This window comes from Pan troglodytes, chromosome 5 (genome assembly GCF_028858775.2).
Source record: "Pan troglodytes isolate AG18354 chromosome 5, NHGRI_mPanTro3-v2.0_pri, whole genome shotgun sequence".
Lineage (NCBI taxonomy): Eukaryota > Metazoa > Chordata > Mammalia > Primates > Hominidae > Pan > Pan troglodytes.
The window spans coordinates 95731290-95750667 of record NC_072403.2 but is presented as its reverse complement, the minus strand read 5'-3'; the positions used below and the strand labels follow the sequence as shown (position 1 = coordinate 95750667).

At 39.8% G+C, this 19378-nt stretch overlaps 2 protein-coding genes across 30 annotated transcripts in view; one reads left to right on the top strand and one right to left on the bottom strand.

Moving 5' to 3' along the window:
- Nucleotides 1-1622: 1622 nt before the first annotated feature.
- On the bottom strand, nucleotides 1623-18770 carry LOC107975008 (translation initiation factor IF-2). Its single transcript, XM_063813272.1, has 4 exons — nucleotides 18538-18770; nucleotides 17968-18436; nucleotides 5004-5081; nucleotides 1623-1789 (listed from the first exon to the last, which is right to left on the bottom strand). Exons 1-3 carry the CDS (start codon nucleotides 18768-18770, stop codon nucleotides 5007-5009), a joined length of 777 nt encoding a protein of 258 aa, XP_063669342.1. The 3' UTR covers nucleotides 1623-1789; nucleotides 5004-5006.
- Nucleotides 18246-19378, top strand: part of SNAP91 (synaptosome associated protein 91) — a 157725-nt gene continuing 156592 nt past the window's right edge. For 7 of the 29 annotated variants that reach the window (XM_054686112.2, XM_054686124.2, XM_054686122.2 and 4 more), the window contains exon 1: nucleotides 18586-18842. The gene's annotated coding sequence lies outside the window, so the exon portion shown is untranslated. Of the gene's footprint in view, nucleotides 19325-19378 lie in introns of all 29 variants that reach the window. The other 22 variants (XM_054686123.2, XM_054686111.2, XM_054686116.2 and 19 more) reach the window with 6 other exon arrangements.

Genomic DNA, 19378 nt, shown 5'->3' with positions numbered 1-19378 from the left:
GCTGGGCTCCAAATTGTCAGAGTGCAGTTCACCGATGGGGGTTCCAGGGCTGTGCCCAGACACACAGAGGTCAGGGGCCTCTTAGCAGTACTATATCAAGGGAAATCCAACTCCAATCCGAGCAACTGGGAATCAGAAGCCACGTTGAGTAGGATGGCCAGCTGGAAGGACGGAGCAGGTGAGAGGGCAGAAGAGGATGGTGAGTGGCGAAAATGGACAGGCAGAGGGCAGCTCTTGGTGGGAGTGAGTGTGGCAGTTAGTCCCCATGGCCTGGATCATTTCACTGGAAAATCTTTAATACTGCATGACTGCACCTGACATGAGTTATTCAAATGGTGGTGGTCCGTGGATCTGTGAGCCAGTGGCAACTTTCCAGCTTTCCCTTTCTCTCTCTCTCTCTCTCTCTCTTTGGGAGTCTCACTCTGTCGCCCAGGCTGGAGTGCAGTGACGCGATCTCGGCTCACTGCGACCTCCAGCTCCCGGGTTCAAGCGATTCTCCTGCCTCAGCCTCCCAAGTAGCTGGGACTACAGGCATGCACCAGTGGCAGCTTTCTAAGGCTCCTCAGGCTCACCCTGCAGGAAGCTGGCACATTTCTCACAGAACACAAAGGAGGCTGCTGCACAAACACGTGGACCAAGCAGGTACCTCCTCCTGGGGTCAGTAACAAGCTGGCTTGCCTCACAGTTAGGGACTGTAACTGCTGCCCATCCTGCGAAGTGTGGAATTCCACTTCTTCAAATGTCAGGATCCTTCAGGTGTGGAAAGAGCTTCGTATCTGTGTGTCACTCCAGTACTGACCAGTCTTGTCTTTTTGGGGGTCCCACTAAGTCATTTCACATTCATTTTCGTTTTCCTCCCGCCTCGTTCTCACTTCCTGATAATTTTTTCTCTATCTTTATACTTTCCTTACTGATTTATTCCTTTCTTCTGTCAAGACACACTTTATTCCTTCTAATGAACTGAAGGAGATCAGTCTGAATTTAGAGCACGTACAACACCAGGCCAAGAAACAAATCAGTGCACACTTAGAAGATCATTGCTACACTCACCTCAGTACCTCCATGCTTCCTGAATCCCAGGCTCTGTGGATGGGATCCAGGAATCTCCTATTGAAGCAAAACCACTACGTGAGTCTTGTAAACACTAGCTTTTGGACCTTCATCAACTCTGACTCCTCCCAGGGCAGGGTCTCTGTCCTTTTCACCTTCGTCATCCAGTGTTCGGGATAGTATTTGGTTAAAAAGTAGATGCTCATCAAATCAGTAGTGAATGAAATACTAAACTAATGAAAAAATGACAAAATTGAATAAATATTGAAGCCCCAGCCTTAGGTAAAATTGTAGAAGAGCAGATGTAGTCAGCTTTTTAGCCTATCATGGCTACCAAATTTTACCTGGCCTCCCAGTAGTTCCAATCCTTCCCTTATACTCTTCACTTCAGTAATCCTAGTAGGAGGTTCTCTGAGTTCTTATCCCACAAACCAAACATTGTGTTTCTGTTCATTGCTTCTTTTTTAAAAAAAAAATTTACTAAAAGTTAACTGCACATTACCTCATTCATTCACAGCCAGGGTCTCTGTGTCTTTTGTGTTGATAGCTCCTTAAAAAAAATAAATATTTGGTAATGGACAAGGGTAAATGAGTTTCTTCAGTGCATTCCCTCTCTTCTTCTGAGTTCTTGTGGATTCATCTGAATAGTGCCTTCAGAAGACAACACTATCCAATTTCTTCTCTCTAATTCCAAGGTGAAATTCAGATAATGAAAACTTCAGGCTCCCTGGCAAGTAACCTAAGCAAGAGAGGTTTGAAATTTATTGAATAAAATAAAATAGTTTATTTGTAGCCCGTGATATAAATAGGAAAATGGCCTTTTCATCTTTTGTTGTTGTGGTGGTAGTTTTTAAAAGAAACTACAAGTATGTTATTCTCAACATTTTTCACATATTTAAAACTAAACATTCATTTAATATTAATATGTTCATTTTTTTAATTAATGGGTTTTTAATTGACAAAAATTTGCATTCATTTATCATGATGTTTTCAAATATGTATACATTATGAATGGCTAAATTGAGCTAAATTAATATTATGTTTTGTAAAATAAATTTTAAGCTTAAAAGCTTAAAATAATCTTTTCCTTTTAAAAAATTACTATTAAACTCTTATTACTTACCAAGTATTTTCTTTTTTTTTTTTTTGAGACACAGTCTTGCTCTGTTGCCCAGGCAGGTGTGCAATGGTGCAATCTCAGCTCACTGCAACCTCCACCTCCCGGGTTCAAGCAATTCTCCTGCCTCAGCCTCCCAAATAGTTGGGATTACAGGCGCATGTCACTGTGCCCAGGTAAATTTTGTATTTTTAGCAGAGACAGGGTTTCACCATGATGGCCAGGCTGGTCTTAAACTCCTGACCTTGTGATCTGCTTGCCTCAGCCTCCCAAAGTGCTGAGATTACTGGCGTGAGCCACCATGCCCAAAATTGTTTTTTTTTTTAATCTTTAGTTTGAGCCACCAAAATTTTAAATGTGATTTGCAATTTTAAAATTAGGTAAAGATATAACATTCTTATATATATGCCTAATTCTTACATCACTTTTTCCTGCAGGACAAAATATAAGCCCACCTAAATATATGTAAGCTAAAATTTACCCTTGACAAATAATAACTGTGATATAAAAATAATTGAGCCAAATTACCAAAATTAAATATTTTAAAGGCAGTCCAAATCAAAGATAATAAGGAAATTAAAAGGCAGTTAAGATGTTGAAACAGTTTGGGATCACCAAGGTATCCCAGTGGAATGAACAATCAAGAGAGCTTATGGAATTTATTTCTCACGTCTTCACAAAAAGAAGAGATTCTCCCTATTATAGGATGGCTTAAATGGATTGTTGCCAGAAGGCAAGAGGATGTACTGTACTAGATAAACACTTAACAGCCTTTGGCTTTACAGTCCTTTATTCTTACCCAATGTTTCTATTCATGAGGTCCTGGTATTTCAAACTTGATCATTAGCTTATTTCTCTATTTTTCTGTAGTGTAAAAATATGTAGTTTTAATGTAGTTTCTAAGCTTTGGTGATATTCAAGTACATTTAAGTCAATAATTTATTTTACTTGAATAGGACCACATGGAAATTTGGTCCCTCTGAGCATGGTTTGAGGGCCTTCAGTTTCTGACCCTTTGACAGTGTTAGTTGACACTGGTTAATTTTCTCCTGTTTTTTTTTTTTTGTTAATAAACCCAATAGGACTTAAATGTAGTTAAGATACTTTGAATAGAATAGTCTATATTTGAATTTTTATTTTGTTCAGGCTCCCATAGTAATAAATCCTAAGAGGAAGACAACAACCAGTGATATAAAAAAATTAGGAAAAGGGACTTGTAATTAATATAGAGGACACATGCATATCAGAGATGAACACATTTCAAGACTGAATATGTTCAATACAAATAAAAGATACAAATCTTTTATCTTAAGACAAAAAGGGGAAAAAGAAAATGAATCAGAGATCAGAAATGTATACCTGGTGATTTCAATAACAAGCATGCTGTATAGTCTCTTTTTACTTGCCTGGTCAGTTGTGAGTAAAAAAGATTTGCAGGGCTGAGGGGGTGCCACCATAGAGTGGCACTAAGATCCTTGCAGCCCAGTGTTCTGCTGCCACAGAGCTGACAGGGGTTGCTGTGAGATATTGTGAAAAGCACTAATATAGAAGTGTAAGATACGGGTTTATGGGGGATGGACATCCGACTAGCTTGTGATGGGACAGGGGCAGTGGCTGAGGGTCTCAAAAGTCCTGCTTGAATACATTCTGCTGAGGGTGTAGACTTATTTCTGAAGTTAATGAGAATTTCCTGGAGAGTTTTAAACAGAAGAAGACTGTGATCAGAGCCTCTTTTAGAGAATCCACTTTGGCCACAGTGCAGTAGATGTACCAGAGGGGAGTGAAAGTGAAAACAGGGACATAAGTTAAGAGGCTATCCAGGACAGAAATGGTAGAAGCCTGAGATAAGGCAGAGACAGGCAGAAAGCAAAACAGTGAAGAAGGGAACAGGGCCCCACTAACAGACTAGCTACCACCTGAAGCATTGCCAGGTACTGTGGCAAAGAGAAAGGCACTAATTGTGTAGTGACTCTTAAAGCTTCTTCCCAAAATTAACATATCCTATATCCACTCACAGTTCATAATCCAAGGTCACATGACCATCCCCAACTTCAAGAGGGTAGGGAAGTGGATTTCTACCACATACCTAGTAGCAGAGAGAACCAAAATGTTTGGAGAAGCATCTAATAGCTACACTTCCTAGTCTATAATCATTACCTACAGAGACTCATTGCCAGCTATATATGGATTCATGAAAAGAATACACCTAAAAGAACTGCCTAAAGACCTTAAAGGTCTTTCAGTCTTGGCCATTTAATTTGTTGAAATATTAAGTTCAGTCAGGGAAAAAATACTTTTCACTTTTATTTTCCCACCCTAACCTTGGTTACATTCTCTTTTCTTAGCCCAGCTACATGAATCTCACCCCTTTTGAAGCATGGTTTAGTCATTCAATAGATACTGAGCATCTATCATGTAGTAGGTATTGGAGACATAGTGATGAACAAGGCAGACATCTCACAACATCCCTATCATCAAGGAGCTTAAAACCAGAAAAATTGAAACTAAGAAAATGATTACATGTTATTTACTTATGATTGTAATAAAGGATGGGAAGGCAAACATATTGTGCAATGAGAATGTAAGAACAGGGCAAAGTAGAGTAGTCAGCTAGTTGGGAAGTTGGTCAGGTAAAAGTCTGCGGAATGATTACAAGCAGAGAGAAAGAAATGCTTGGAGAAGGCCAAAAGGTAGGAAAGCCATTGGTACTCACGAGGTAACTGAAATAAATCCAGTATGGCTGAAGCAGAGTAAACAAGAGAAAAAGGCAAGGGGCTAGAGACTGAGGCTGAGGTGAGATCACGGAGGTAGTCATAGAACAAATTAAGGAGCTTACATATTATGCCAAATGCTGTAGGAGGTCATTGAAGAGTTTTTGGCAGGAGAATGACATCATCCATATAGAAAATGAGGGCTGTTCAGAAGGAAATTTACAAGAATAATTATTAATGTATTCTACGCAAAAGTGGCTTGTTTCTTCACCACCTTGTTTACTCAAATGTACCTCCTTCATGAGCATTCACTTTCAACCACCCCCTATCTAAGATTACATCTCCACTCCTCCCACACTAGCCCTCAGATCCTGCTTACTCTTTTATAAGAGCATTTGCCACTTTCTAATATTTTAGACAATTTTCTTATTAGTTTATTGTCTATACTCTTTTGCTAGAACTCTTTTTTCCTAGAAAGTGCCTGGCATATGGGTCTTCAACAAATATTTGTTAAATTAATGTCATATCACATTATGATTTAAAGCTGGGTTGTAAGATGATTTATCTATCAGTGTTTATGGCTTAATATATTTAGTTTAAAATACCTATTTCCTTAATATATGGCTCTTAGGCAAAACACATACTGTGATTTAATTCTTATTCTTATTTATTATTTTTTTTTTGAGATGGAGTTTCACTCTTGTGGCCTAGGCTGGAGTGCAATGGCATCATCTCGGTTCACTGCAACCTCCGCCTCCCGGGTTCAAGTGATTCTCCTGCCTCAGCCTCCGGAGTAGCTGGGATTATAGGTGCCTGCCACCATGCCTGGCTAATTTTTGTATTTTTAGTAGAGACAGGGTTTCACCATGTTGGCCAGGCTGGTCTCGAACTCCTTAACTCAGGTGATCCGCCTGCCTCGTCCTCCTAAAGTGCTGGGATTACAGGCGTGAGCCACCGCGCCTGGCCGATTTAATTCTTAAATACGAAAATTGCTCTTGCAGCAGAAATTCATCACAGGCTTATTAAGGCTTATGGAAAAGTGTTTTTAGTTGGTAGAATATCCAAGCTTTGAGCAAATTTTAGGAAGAAAGATTATGAAATGTGGTCAAGAATCATGAGTCACAGTGTGACAGATTAGCTATTTTACAATGTGGCTACATATACCTATCAAAATGTACTGCTGTGCTAACAAAATTGTAGTATTTTCACAGCACAGCAGTGATTAACTCTATAAACCTACTTTTGAACAATTATTGTAGCCTCACTTGAAGGTATTTTAAGGACTCATATGCAGTTGGCAAATTACAGCTTGTGACAATGCCTAGAATTCCTTGGAGTAAAGCCATTTGATTTGCAAAATAAATAAATAAATAAATAAGTCAGGTAGTGTCCTTTTCATTTCTCTGTGTATCTGACCTCATATAATCAGAGGTTTCTGGTTTATTTCAGAAATTAAATTTTCCAAAAAATTAATTTCCATTGCCAATGTTGTTACTACCCATGATTTCACATTCATTCATTTATTAAATTCATTTATTAGGCATATACTAAGTTTTACAATTGTGCTAGATGTTGGTCCATTTATTCATTAGCTCACTCATCAAACATATCTGTACTGAGGAGAGGCACAAATTTTAAGAGTTAAAATGAGACAGTTGCATAGTCAGTAAATTCATTCATCTATAAAAATTGAGAAGGCTTAGGTAAATAAAGGAAGACATTTGCTTTTTATAAAAAGAATACATCCAATTAGCACCAGTTTCAAAAGTTATTTTTGCTATAGTTAATGCTGAAAGATGGGATTATGATTAAAATTATTTGTGTTAAACATATATAGATATATTAAACCAAATATAAACACCAAAAAGTAATTATATTATTTGAATTTTATGTTTAACACTATAAGGAAATATGTTTGCATATTATTAACACTCTACTTTCTAGACCACTTGAATACAGCTTAAACATGAAACTATAGTGCAAGATAATAAGACTAAAACGGCAGAATTCTTGCTACCTTCATTTCCTGCCTTTGCACCCTTTCTTAGAAATGGGACTACCTTATTCATACTTGCAGGATCTATGCTATTCCAAGTCAAATCTAAGCCTCATACAAGCCAGGTAGTATTTAAGAATGACCTTTAAGTCTTGTTCTAGATTTTTTTCTTACCAGCACTCCTCCCACTCAAGTTGGAGTCCTGCCCCTGCCCCTAGTTTGCTGACTGGGCTGTGCTTCCTCATGGCAGATTTGCCTGGATAACCAACTACTGCCTTTTGGCTCTCGGCTTGCTATGGCTAACAAACACCAATTATTTTCTGGCATGTTGAAGTTATCTTCATATATGCAATTTGGGCTTGGGCACCTGCACCTTGAACCCTGGAGGTAGGCTGAGGTCTGCATCCAATTTTTTTCATTTTTTCATAGCTGGGCCCCCCTAAATGAAGCATCAGAGTACATGCTTTTGGCAACAGTTAAAGCAATCTATTCTACATATTCTTGTTCATAGTTATAAAAATTAGACATAGATTGTGTTAGAATATTTTTCCACACATGTAACAAGATTCATTACCCCAAGATATCATCCACATTATGATGGTAGCTAAAGTTAGTTAATTTTGCAAATGATTCTGCGAATTGCTGTTCTTCCGGAAGTTTCCATGTAGGAAGAAACTTGCTAACTGTGGAATGAGTACTTATCTACAGACCAGATTTCAGACAAGCCTCTGTCAGGTAGCCCTACCCACAATCATGACATGTCATCTACTCTGTGGAGCTAAAATACATAGTGCATTATTTGATGATAGGTACTTTGGTTTCCTGAATCAAGGAGGCCAAGATTAAACTGACAAACTGACAAAAAGTTTAATCTTGAGTCAGTGAAGTATCAAGCTCCAGAGGTATGTGTTCAGCTTTCCAGATGATAGTGACACTTAAAGCTATCATAAATGTCATATCCAGCTTTTGAAATGGTCACTATGAGGAGCCAAGTGGCAAAAAACTATCTGGCAATGAGTTCTGTGACTGTTGCCAGTTCCCTGTCATGAAAACGATTCCCTGTACATACAGCTAGCTGTATGGGATGAAGCAAATGAGAATAAGGATATGGAAATACCTCCAGGATGGCCAGGTGAAGCTCAGACAACTGCTACTAGAAAAAACACAGGAGATATTTTAAGAACTTAACTGATGCCTAGTAAGTGGCAAGGCTGCTGGGGGATTATAACCCCTGAAAGACGAAGTACTTAAGCAGACATAATTACCTTTAAGGGCTTATAAGCAAGAAATTGTGTGTCTAAGGTGGGCTGCAAATAGAGGCAGACATATAATCCATTACTATAGTTGGAAATCAATCAACAATATTTATATACACAGTTCAGAACGGACTATGGCTTCCTAATAGAGATCATGTAACAATGGCAATCAATAACATTTCCAAATGCAACCAGCAATAAATCATGCAGCTGCTAAATAATGTCCCTCACTGGATAGCATCAGGCTAAGGGCTAAAACCCCCAACAAAACTTCAAAGAAACAAAAATCAGTATTTGTTACTTCAGCTATAGGTATGTCTTGAAATTTTTGTGGATTATTAAGAAATACTTTGATATCCCTAATAAACATTGTTGCATAAATAATACATTTATCCACTTGTTTGATCTATATTTTACTACTTTTGCCCATGAAATGGAAATTTCAGAATTTTATTGTAATGCCAATGTCTGTTTTTTGTTTTTTTTTTTTTTTTTTTTTTGAGATGGAGTCTTGCTCTGTTGCCCACACTGGAGTGCAATGGCACAATCTCAGCTCACCGCAACCTCTGCCTCCTGGGTTCAAGCAATTCTCCTGCCTCAGCCTCAAGAGTAGCTGGGATTACAAGCACACACCACCATGCCTGGCTAATTTTTGTACTTTGGTAGAGATGGGATTTCACCATGTTGTCCAGGCTGGTCTCGAACTCCTGGCCTCAAGTGATCTGCTCTCTTCGGCCTCCCAAAGTGCTGGGATTACAGGCACAACGTCTGTTCTTTTTTATCAGCAAAATACTGAGCGAACTTGACAGGGGCTGTAGAATAAAGTGAGTAACAATGGAAACAAATTGTCTCTCCATATCTACCAGATATAAGAAATGCACCATTTACACTGACATGGGTGTCATAAACCAAATGTGCATCTCTGATAATGCTCACCTAAAAGCATCTGATACAGGGACAAAAGAAGGATCCAAGCCCATGAGAGACGATGCCAGAGAATTTCTTGAGTTTTGTTTTTATGAATATGTTTAAAATCATTCACAATGAAAACAGAATTAACCCAGTTTTAGGCTGAATGAGACAAAATATTAAGATGAAGACATCTGTTAATAATAACAGCCATACACTCGGAGAAATACAACAATTAACTCACTCTTAAGTTTCTCCATGGGAAATCGTTGGCATTATTCTAGCATTATTCTAATTTATTTTCCAACTTAAAAGTGAAAAGTGAATCTCAGCTGAAAACTTTCTCCAAACTAACGTTTTACAAGAAAGAATATTATATATTTTGTTTTATTATGATTTATTTGGGGGCTTATTTGGGAACTTTCTGATGTGTGGCTAGCATAATTCAAGTACAGTATTTGAACAAATTGCAAATGTAGACTCTACTAATTATCTGAACCTCCCACAACAATGTTCTGTGCTATGTATGACTCCTGACTGTCTGAAGCATAAGTCCTTGGACAAAAGAAAGTACTTGAGGTAAATTAAAAAAGAAATTCCATATCGTTAAATGCATTATGCTCTAGAAAGAGTAAGGCTTTATTTGTTCTAGCCAAAATTAGTTTAAACAGTAACACAGCAGTTCATTCTCATCTGGTTATACTGAATATCAAATAGCCTAAACTTTCCATTTCTCTTTAATATTCTTGTTACTAGAAATTGTTGACTATAAAGACCTATATATATGTGTGTATATGTGTACATATATGTATATATGCATATATCTACATATATGTATATGCGTGTATATATGCACATATATGTATATGCTTGTATATATGTACATATATGTATATGCGTGTATATATGTACGTATATGTATATGCGCATATACATGTACATATATGTGCATGTGTATATATGTACATATATGTGTATATACGTGTATATATGTGCATATGTGTACATGTGTGTATATAGTGTACATGTGTGTATATATGTGCATATATGTATGTGTATATATGTACACATATGTATATGTGTGTATATGTACATATATGTATATGCGTGTATATGTGTATATATGTATATGTGTATATGTGTATATGCGTATATATGTATGTGTGTATACACACATATATGTATATGTGTGTATATATGTACATATATGTATATGTGTGTATATATGTACATATATGCATATGTGTGTATATATGTACATATATGTATATATGTGTACACACATTTATATACATGTATATAAGTAGCTGGGCACGGTGGCTCACGCTTGTAACCCCAGCACTTTGGGAGGCTGAGGTGGGCATATCATGAGGTCAAGAGATTGAGACCATCCTGGCAAACATGGCGAAAACCCACCTCTACTAAAAATACAAAAATTAGCTGGGTGTGGTGGCACGTGCCTGAAATCCCAAATACTTGGGAGGCTGAGGCAGGAGAATCGCTTGAACCTAGGAGGCAGAGGTTGCAGTGAGCCGAGATCGTGCCACTTTACTCCAGCCTGGCAACAGAGCAAGACTCTGTCTAAATCAAAAACAAAAACAAAAACAAACCACTATATATCTATATATATCTCATTTATTTTTTGCATGAGAATTTTTGAAGTGATGAGTAATGTGTATGTTTTAGATACACAATTTGAAGGAGTATGAGAAATACCAGCTCTTCTCACAGTCCACTGCTGTGTTCCTGGAGCTGCACAAAGACAAATGCATGTGGCTTCTGTGATCCTCGTGCAATGAAGTATCAAGTAAAGTCAGTGTCATTTTTCCTAAGCAACTTCAAATATAAATTGAGCTGTAGACAAACACAAATAGCAACCTAAAATACAGGAGCAAGTTAAAGAATGAGAGGAAAACCTGGAGATACACAGTTGAAGGTGAGGCACACTGCTTCGGCTCTCCTATGCCCTTGAGTTAGAAGTTTCCTTGGGAAACTTCCTTCTTCAGACAGACTTTCCTGATTAATCTTCTCCTTTCTCACAGCAAAATCTTCTCACTCCAAAGAATTCTCTTGCAATCATCTTTTTCAATTAATAAAAAGGAAATAACAAAATGCTGTTCATAACAGTATTGCTGTACAATGTCTATTTGCATATGTATATATGTTTTATTTTATTTTATTTTATTATTTTTGAGATGGAGTCTTGCTCTGTCGCCCAGGCTGGAGTGCAATGGCACGATCTTGCCTCACTGCAACTTCCGTCTCCCGGGTTCAAGAGATTGTCCTGCCTCAGCCTCCCGTGTCGCTGGGATTACAGGCGCCCACGACCACACCCAGCTAATTTTTTTTTTTTTGTATTTTTAGTACAGATGGGGTTTCACCATGTTGGCCAGCCTGGTGTCGAACTACTGACCTCAGGTGATCTGCCCGCCTTGGCCTCCCAAAGTGCTAGAATTACAGACATGAGCCACCACGCCCAGCCATATATATGTTTTCTACTCTAGTTTCCTGAAATTAATAGAAGCTTGATCCTCTCCATGATAATATTGAAGTAACATGATTTCACATCTCAGGAGCTAGGTAAATTATTAATTTATTTTCTCACTTTAAAGATGATACTAGTAAAATAATATTTCAATCAGAGAACGTATATACACTTGAGTTGTAGTTCCAAATAATAAAATAAAAATGAAAATATAGTAATATATTAATAAAATCAGTCTATCAACAATTACAGAGTATTATCAGTCGCAATTATTAGGCTTTTATTGCATGCCAAACACTGTGCTATTGGCTTTATTTGCATTACCTCATTTGATAGTAACAGCAATCCTTTGAGGTGGATATTATGGATCAAGCACATTTTACAGATGAGGAAACTCATCCTTAAGGGCTACAAACCTTGCCCAAAGTCACACAGCTAGTAAGGACCAATGCTAGGGAATCAAACCAGGGCTTGTTTACTTCTATAACCTAAGATATTAGCCACCATCCTTCCAGCCCATAAATTTTAAAAAGGATTTTTTTTTTACTGAAGAATTAATTAGTATGAAATAAGAGTCTAACATCATACTGTTATACCTTTATCAGAAGCAATGAATGCAGTGGAAAGAACACTGGATTGGATGTTCAACAACGAAGTTTAGGATTGGTTATGCTGTTATCTCACTGTGTGTGATGATGAGAAAGTCACTTAAACTCTCTGGTCTTAAATTTTCTCATATATAAAAAGAAGGGACTAAAATAGAGGCTTTGGGAAAGATTTGCAGATCATGTACAGCTTGACCACAATCTTGTAGGAATTCACTTGTGATATGGTTTGGCTGTGTCCCCACTCAAACCTCATCTTGAATTGTAGTTCCCATAATCCCCACATGTTGTGGGAGGGACCTGGTGGGAGGTAACTGAATCATGGGGCTGGTTGTCCCCGTGCTGTTCTCCTGATACTGAGTAAGTTCTCATGAGATCTGATGGTTTTATAAGGGGCTTCCCCCTTCACTCAGCTCTCATACTTCTTTTCCTGCCACCATGTGGAGAACGACGTGTTTGCTTCCCCTTCTGCCATGATTGTTAAGTTTTCTGAGACCTCCCAGCCATGCTGAACTGTGAGTCAATTAGATCTCTTTCCTTTATAAATTACCCAGTCTTGGGTATGTCTTTATTAGTAGCGTGAGAACAGACTAATATGACTTGCTACATAATAAAGAATATTTCAATGGAGGAAATAATTCAATGTGTTATTTTAATTTATGTTAAAATAATTTTCCACTCCTACACACAAATGTGACATCTTCACCCAAACTCAAAAGCAATTCACAACAAAAAGCAAATTTTGGTATCCTGAATGCACTTGAGCAGAGACAAAAAGCTTGCTTCTCTTTTATAAGACAACAAATGAAAAAGACCATAAAACTGATAAACACCCTAGTGTAGCAAGAAAAATTGTAGCTTGCACAAAATATCAGTAAGATTGAGATTCAAACAACTTGATTATCTTAGGGAAGTATAACATTCATCCATGAAACCATTCAAGTTCCTTAAGAATTACAGTTAATGAAGTATATTCCAAGCCAGAACAAACATATTTACTAAGTTTTGTTTTGCCTAAAATTCAGGTTAGAAATGAATTCAACATGACAACTGGCATGATAAAAGGAACATGTACATTTTACATGCCTAATGGCACAAAAACAATTTAAGTATGTTATTTTCATTTGCTTCCCAGTTTTAAATCTATTGTCTATTGTTGTATAACAAACTTTGTGGCATACAACAGCAAATTTTTATTCTTTCTCACAATTTTGTGAGTGAATAGGACTCTGCTGGGTAGTTCTCCTTTGAAGTCTTTTATGTAGTTGCAGTCAGGTGACAGCTGGTCTGTAGTCATTGGAATTCTCCTCTGGGCTACCCGAGATGGCTTATGCACTTTGACATCTGGCAGATGAAACTGGCTGTTTAAATGAGAGCTGGGCTGGGGTTTTGACCAGAGCACCTACGCAGGGCATCTCTGTGTGTTTGGGCTACTCATGTAGAGTGGTTCAGGGTAAACACATTTCTTACACGGTGGCTGGCTTCCAAGAGGGAACATCCCAAGTTGGAATGTTCTAAGAAACATAGGTGGAGGCTATAAGGTTTCTTATGACCTAACTGCCAAGCATCAGTCTGTTGTATTTTATTGATCAAAAGCAAGTTACAGAGACAGCTCAGATGCAAAGGGAGGAGATTTATTGGGGGACTAACTACCACAGTGACACACAAAAGTAAACCTTTGTGACGAATCCACAGAAACCTCTGAGAGGTATAAAGTTAAGTCTTTCATACAAGATTCATTGAATAAGAATCAGGGTGGTTATTCTTGTACCAATGTGTTTTTTTCTACTTTGACAGAAAAGCATTCCTGGAATGAAATTCACCCTATAGTTTTACCTTGAGAATATTATAGATTTAGGAGAAAGGTATAAATTTTCTAATTTCACCTCAGGTTGTTATCTGAGCCAATCAAATTATCTTCAGCTTTATTTTTCTCTGTTTCTTGTACACGTGTTGTATCTTACAAATAAATTGAAATCAAGAACTTGAAGACACTTGCCCTCGTGCTGAAATAAATTGTTGGTCTACGTGTAATTATTGTTGGCTTGATTTTTCTGTATTAAATCTGATACTCAGAAGAAAACATGTGTATTACATCAGAGACTTAGCTGGGTATGGTGGCTCACACCTGTAATCCCAGTGCTTTGGGAGGTCAAGGCAGGAGTATCACTTAAGGCCAGGAGTTCAAGACCAGCCTGGGCAATAAAATGAGACCGTCTATACAAAAAGTAAATAAATAAATAAATAAATCAGAGACTTACAAAAAAATCTGTTTAGTAGCATATATGCATTTATGTATATTGGCCCAGAAAATAAATTCAATTTTTTTTTTTTTTTTGAGACGGAGTCTCAGGATGGTGTGCAGTGGCATGATCTCAGCTCACCGCAACTTCTTGAAGCGATTCTTGGGACTCAGCTTCCCCAGTAGCTGGGACTACAGGCACACACCACCATGCCCGGCTAATTTTGTGTATTTTTAGTAGAGGCGGGGTTTCACCATGTTGGCCATCCTGGTCTCAAACTCCTGACCTCAAGTGATCTGCTGGCCTCCGCCTCTTAAAGTGCTGGGATTACAGGAATGAGCCACCGCACCAGCCTCAATATGTATTTTTAAAAAGCAGTTTGGGGTGTTTATTATAATTACCCTATTTTCTGACCACTGAGATCAAAGATATTTCAACTTGTAAAATATTAAATGTCAATTCTTATTCTTGCCTAAGATTTATTGAATATCATTTATTACGTTCCTGTGCCTTCAAAGAGAACATGTCAACAAGTAATTTTTTATCTCAATATATTTCTTTCTTTTAGTCTATTTTCTTTCTTTCACTTTAGTATATAACATTCATGGATGTAACTCTAGATTTTCCTGGCTGTAAGAAGCCAGCATCGCCAAATCCTTGCCACTGAAAATATGCTACTATTTTCAACGCTCATTAAGATCTTCCAAAACAACCCACATTTCATATATTGGTTCCATCCTTGACATTATTTATTGATTATTTATTATAAGAATATGATACTTCTATAGTTGAGGGATTTTCAAACATTCTGCTAACACTGTGTCAGGATGTTTATGTGTGGGATATTCTCCCATGTATAGTACCAGAGACATGGGTAGCATACCAAGAATAAGCTCTGGCTTCAAATACTTCCCAGTGTATTGTATGTAACTGCACACTATTATAGGATTGACTTTGAACCCATTCCAATCTATTTTCAAAAATAAATCATTCACAGATTGTATTATTTTAATTATTATTGGAAACATGTTATTTGCTCAAAACCTCTTAACTAATAGCAACATATGTGACATTACATCATTATTGGACTGTTGGAGAACCATTATTTTATACTACTTCCTCATTTTATGTAAATTGTCCAACTTATTGCACAATGTTGTTTATAACATTCTCTTATTTTTTAATGTCCATAGAATTGATTTCTCCTTTCACTCCTAAAATTGGAAATTTTTGCCATCTTATTTTTTCCTTGCTCAATCTGGCTAGTGGGGTTATCCATTTTGTGATCTTTTCCAAAAAATGGCTTTTGGTTTAATTGATTTTATCTATTATTTGTCATTTTCTCTTTCATTGATTTGTACTCTTTGTTACTTCCTTCTTTCTGCTCATGTTGAATTCAATTTATTCTTTTTCTAGTGTCTTAAGGTTCAAACTTAAATAAATATTTTTAGATATTTCTTCATTCCTAAGCATTTTAATGCTATAAATTTGCCTCTAATCACCACTTTGCCTGCAACCCACAAATTTTGATATGTTGGATTTTCATTATTATTTAGTTCAAATAAATTTCCAATTTTCTTATGAGAAAATTAGACCTATGGGTTATTTGGAATGTGTTGTTTAATTACCAAATATTTAGAGATTTCCATATATCTATCTGTCACCGATTTTTAGTTAAATTCCACTGTGGTAAGAGAACATAATGTGTATGATTATAATCCTTTTAAATTTATTGAGACTAGCTTCATGGCTTAGGATCAGTCAGTATGGTCAATCTTGGTGAATATTCCATGCACACTTTAAGAAAGTATTCCACTACTGTTGGGTGGACTATTTTATAAATGTCAATTAGGTCAAGTTGGTCTGCAGGATTATTTCTTTTTTTTTTTTTTTTTTTTTGTGAGACAGAGTCTCGCTCTGTCACCCCGGCTGAAGTGCAGTGGCGCAATGTCTGCTCACTGCAAGCTCCGCCTCCCGGGTTCACGCCATTCTCCTGCCTCAGCCTCCTGAGTAGCTGGGGCTACAGGCACCCACCACCACGCCCAGCTAATTTTTTTTTTTTTTTTTTTTTTGTATTTTTAGTAGAGACGGGGTTTCACCGTGTTAGCCAGGATGGTCTTGATCTCCTAACCTCATGATCTGCCCGGCTCGGCCTCCCAAAGTGCTGGGGATTACAAGCATGAGCCAACCGCGTCCGGCCTACAGGGCTATTTCAAGTCATCTACACCCTTACAGGTTTCCTGTCTACTTGTCCTATTTATTACATAGAGAAAAGTGCTGAAATCCTCAAGTATAATTGTGGATTTGCCTGTTTCTCCTTTTAATGCTATTAGGTTTTGCTTCGTCCTATTTTGAAGCTCTGTTCTTAGATATACAAACACGTAGAATTGTTCCATGCTCTTAACGAATTTTTCATTAGGAAATGTGCCTGTTTATTGCTATTAATATTCCTTATTGTAAAACCTACTTTGATATTAATATTGCCACTCCCAACTCTATCAGATTATATTGAGGTATAATTAACAAACAACAAAATTCACCAATTTTAAGTGTACAAAATGATGAGTTTTGAGAGATACATGCAGCTGTATAATCATCATCACCGTCACGATATAAAACATTTCCATCTCTCCAAAAAGTTTCCTTCTGCCCCTTTGCAGTCCCCTCCCCCAATGCCACCGTCACCTGACTCGGCACCTGATGTGTTTTCTGTTTCTATAGTTTTGACTTTTCCAGAATGTTACATAAATGAAATCAAAATAATAAGTAGAATTTTTGATAGAGCTTCTTTCCCTTCGTCTAATGAATTTGAGATTCATGAATGGTATTAGTTTGTTTCTTGTTATTGCTAAGTAGTATTCCATTATGTGGATATACCATATTTTGTTTATTCATTTACTAGTAGAATAACATTTGGCTTTCCTCCAGTTTGGGGCCATTATATTAAGCTGCTATAAAACTGGAGTACAAGTTTTTTTTTAATAGAATTGCGTTTTTATTTCCCTTGTAAATATGGTAAGACTAGTACTTGAGACAATAGTGCTCTTAAGCTGTCTCTCTTTAGTCATTAAGCTTCCAATTAGTCCTAGAATCAGTCTCAGTAGTTAGGAAATCATGACTGCATACTGAACACTGTACCAGGTGAAAGAGAGGAATATATAACAAAACGTTGAGATCGATAGGTATCGATATATGGCTTCAAGGCCGAGCAGAAGCCACCCGAAGCAAGGAGAAAAAATGTCAGGAAAGCTCACAAATATAGTTTTGATCTTAATGCTACTGTGAGAATTAAAAAAAAAGGTGAACATAAATAACAACCTTTGAAAATGTCAACACGTGAAGCTATTAACCAACTCCACATCCCTGTTTAGAAATTCCTGCTTACTATTCGAATATACACTTGACATACAATTGACGGACGTTCCAACACTATATTTAATTGGCAGAAATTACTTCTTAAGGGTACAAAGGGTTTTCTTTATGCACGCAAATGATTACTGTCGAAGGTAATCTGGGACTCGATTAATGGCTGTGTTAATTATTCTCCCTTCAGCAGACCTCAGTATCCGTTTAAGACTAAAGTGGCTAGAATTACCTGCCCACCCGGGCTCCCAGTTGTAACTGAGACAAGCGGAGGAGCCTGAGGAGCTGAAGACGCACAGGTGACGGTCGCGGATGGCCGGCAGGATCTGACATTTAAAATCGCCCTGCTCATCTGGGCCTCGGAGCCTTTGACAGGCGGGCGTGTCAGCGACAGTGTGGGGAAGGGGCTGGGCTCCGCCAGGCAGCGCGCGACGACGCCCTTGCCTTGGCCTTCACAGAGTAGAACCCGAGAAGCCCACTCGCCCGTCTTGGCCAACGCCCCCACCGCCCAGGGCTCCCCCCGCAGTCGGCGGGCAGGTGTGCGTGGTGCGCGAGCCCAGTGCGTGCCGGGTGCGGCGCCAGCAGCGGAGGGGCGGCCCGGCGCCCAGCGGAGAGCCGCTGGCTGGGTGGGTGTCGGCCTCCCCGCCTCCTTCTTCTCCCCGCCCGCTTGCCGGGGATGCTTGCGCGAGGCGCCCCCTCGCCTTTAAGCTCCCGGCCCCGGGGGGCGGTGTGTGTGAGTAGCCGGGAGGGGGCCGCGAGGCGCTCCGCCTAGGGCTCGTCCGGGTTTGTCCGCCGCCGTCACCTGACTCGTCGGAGGAGCCACAGCTGAGGTGGGGGCGGGGATGGGGACGCAGCTCGGAGCGCTAGAGAGACGCGGCGGCGCTGGCAGAAGAGGCGGCGGCGGGCGGGTACTGGCTTCTGGGGCCAGGGGCCAGGGGCGGTGGGCGCCGGGACCGCGGAGCTGAGGAGCGGGCCCCGGCCAGGGCTGGAGACTTTGCGCCCGGGGGCACCGGGGCTGCGCGCGGTCGCACACATCCACCGGCGCGGCTTCCCTCAGCGGCTCGGGCTCCGCTCATCCTGCGGCGGGCGGCGCCGCTCAGGGGCGGGGTGAGTACCCGCGGCCGTACTCGGCCCCCTCCCCGCGCCAGGGTCGCGCGGGGATCCGCAGAGGATAATCCCAGGGTGCGGAGAAGGGCAGAGGCCGAGTGACAGCTCCGCGGAGCGCTCCAGGGCGGGCGGGGGACTGGGCTTCGCTGTCAGCCCGGCTCCGCTCCAAAGCCAGGAAGGGTGAGGCGCCCCAAGACTCCGGCGCCTCCGCAGAGCTCCCGGGCGGCCCCTGCGGCAGGGATTTGGAACCGGGGGGAAGGGGCCCGGGCGATGGGCCTCGGCGAGGCTTTGGAGCCGGCGGCGAGGAAGGAAGGGGAGGCGAGGGCATAACATGGCGCAACGCTAAGATAATCTCCTTCGCGACTGAGGGAGGACGAGCCCTTTGCTGCAGCAGCGCGAGGAGGAGGAGGGAGGCAGCCAGGGCTTGGGTATCCGATGCATTCCCCGAAGCCTGCGGGCTGCTAGGAGGAAAGTCTGCTGAGGTGGGAGATGGGCACCGGTGGCTGCGGCGCCCAGGGAATAACCCCGACGCACGT

What these genes read in the sequence shown, in the direction of transcription:
- LOC107975008 (XM_063813272.1), bottom strand. Translation starts at nt 18,770, where the DNA reads ATGTGTGCGACCGCGCGCAGCCCCGGTGCCCCCGGGCGCAAAGTCTCC. An exon ending in TGGCTCCTCCGACGAGTCAG is followed by an intron (nt 18,437 to 18,537) that starts GTGACGGCGGCG and finishes GGGAGCTTAAAG; the next exon opens with GCGAGGGGGCGCCTCGCGCA. An exon ending in CTGGGAGCCCGGGTGGGCAG is followed by an intron (nt 5,082 to 17,967) that starts GTAATTCTAGCC and finishes CCTTCTGAACAG; the next exon opens with CCCTCATTTTCTATATGGAT.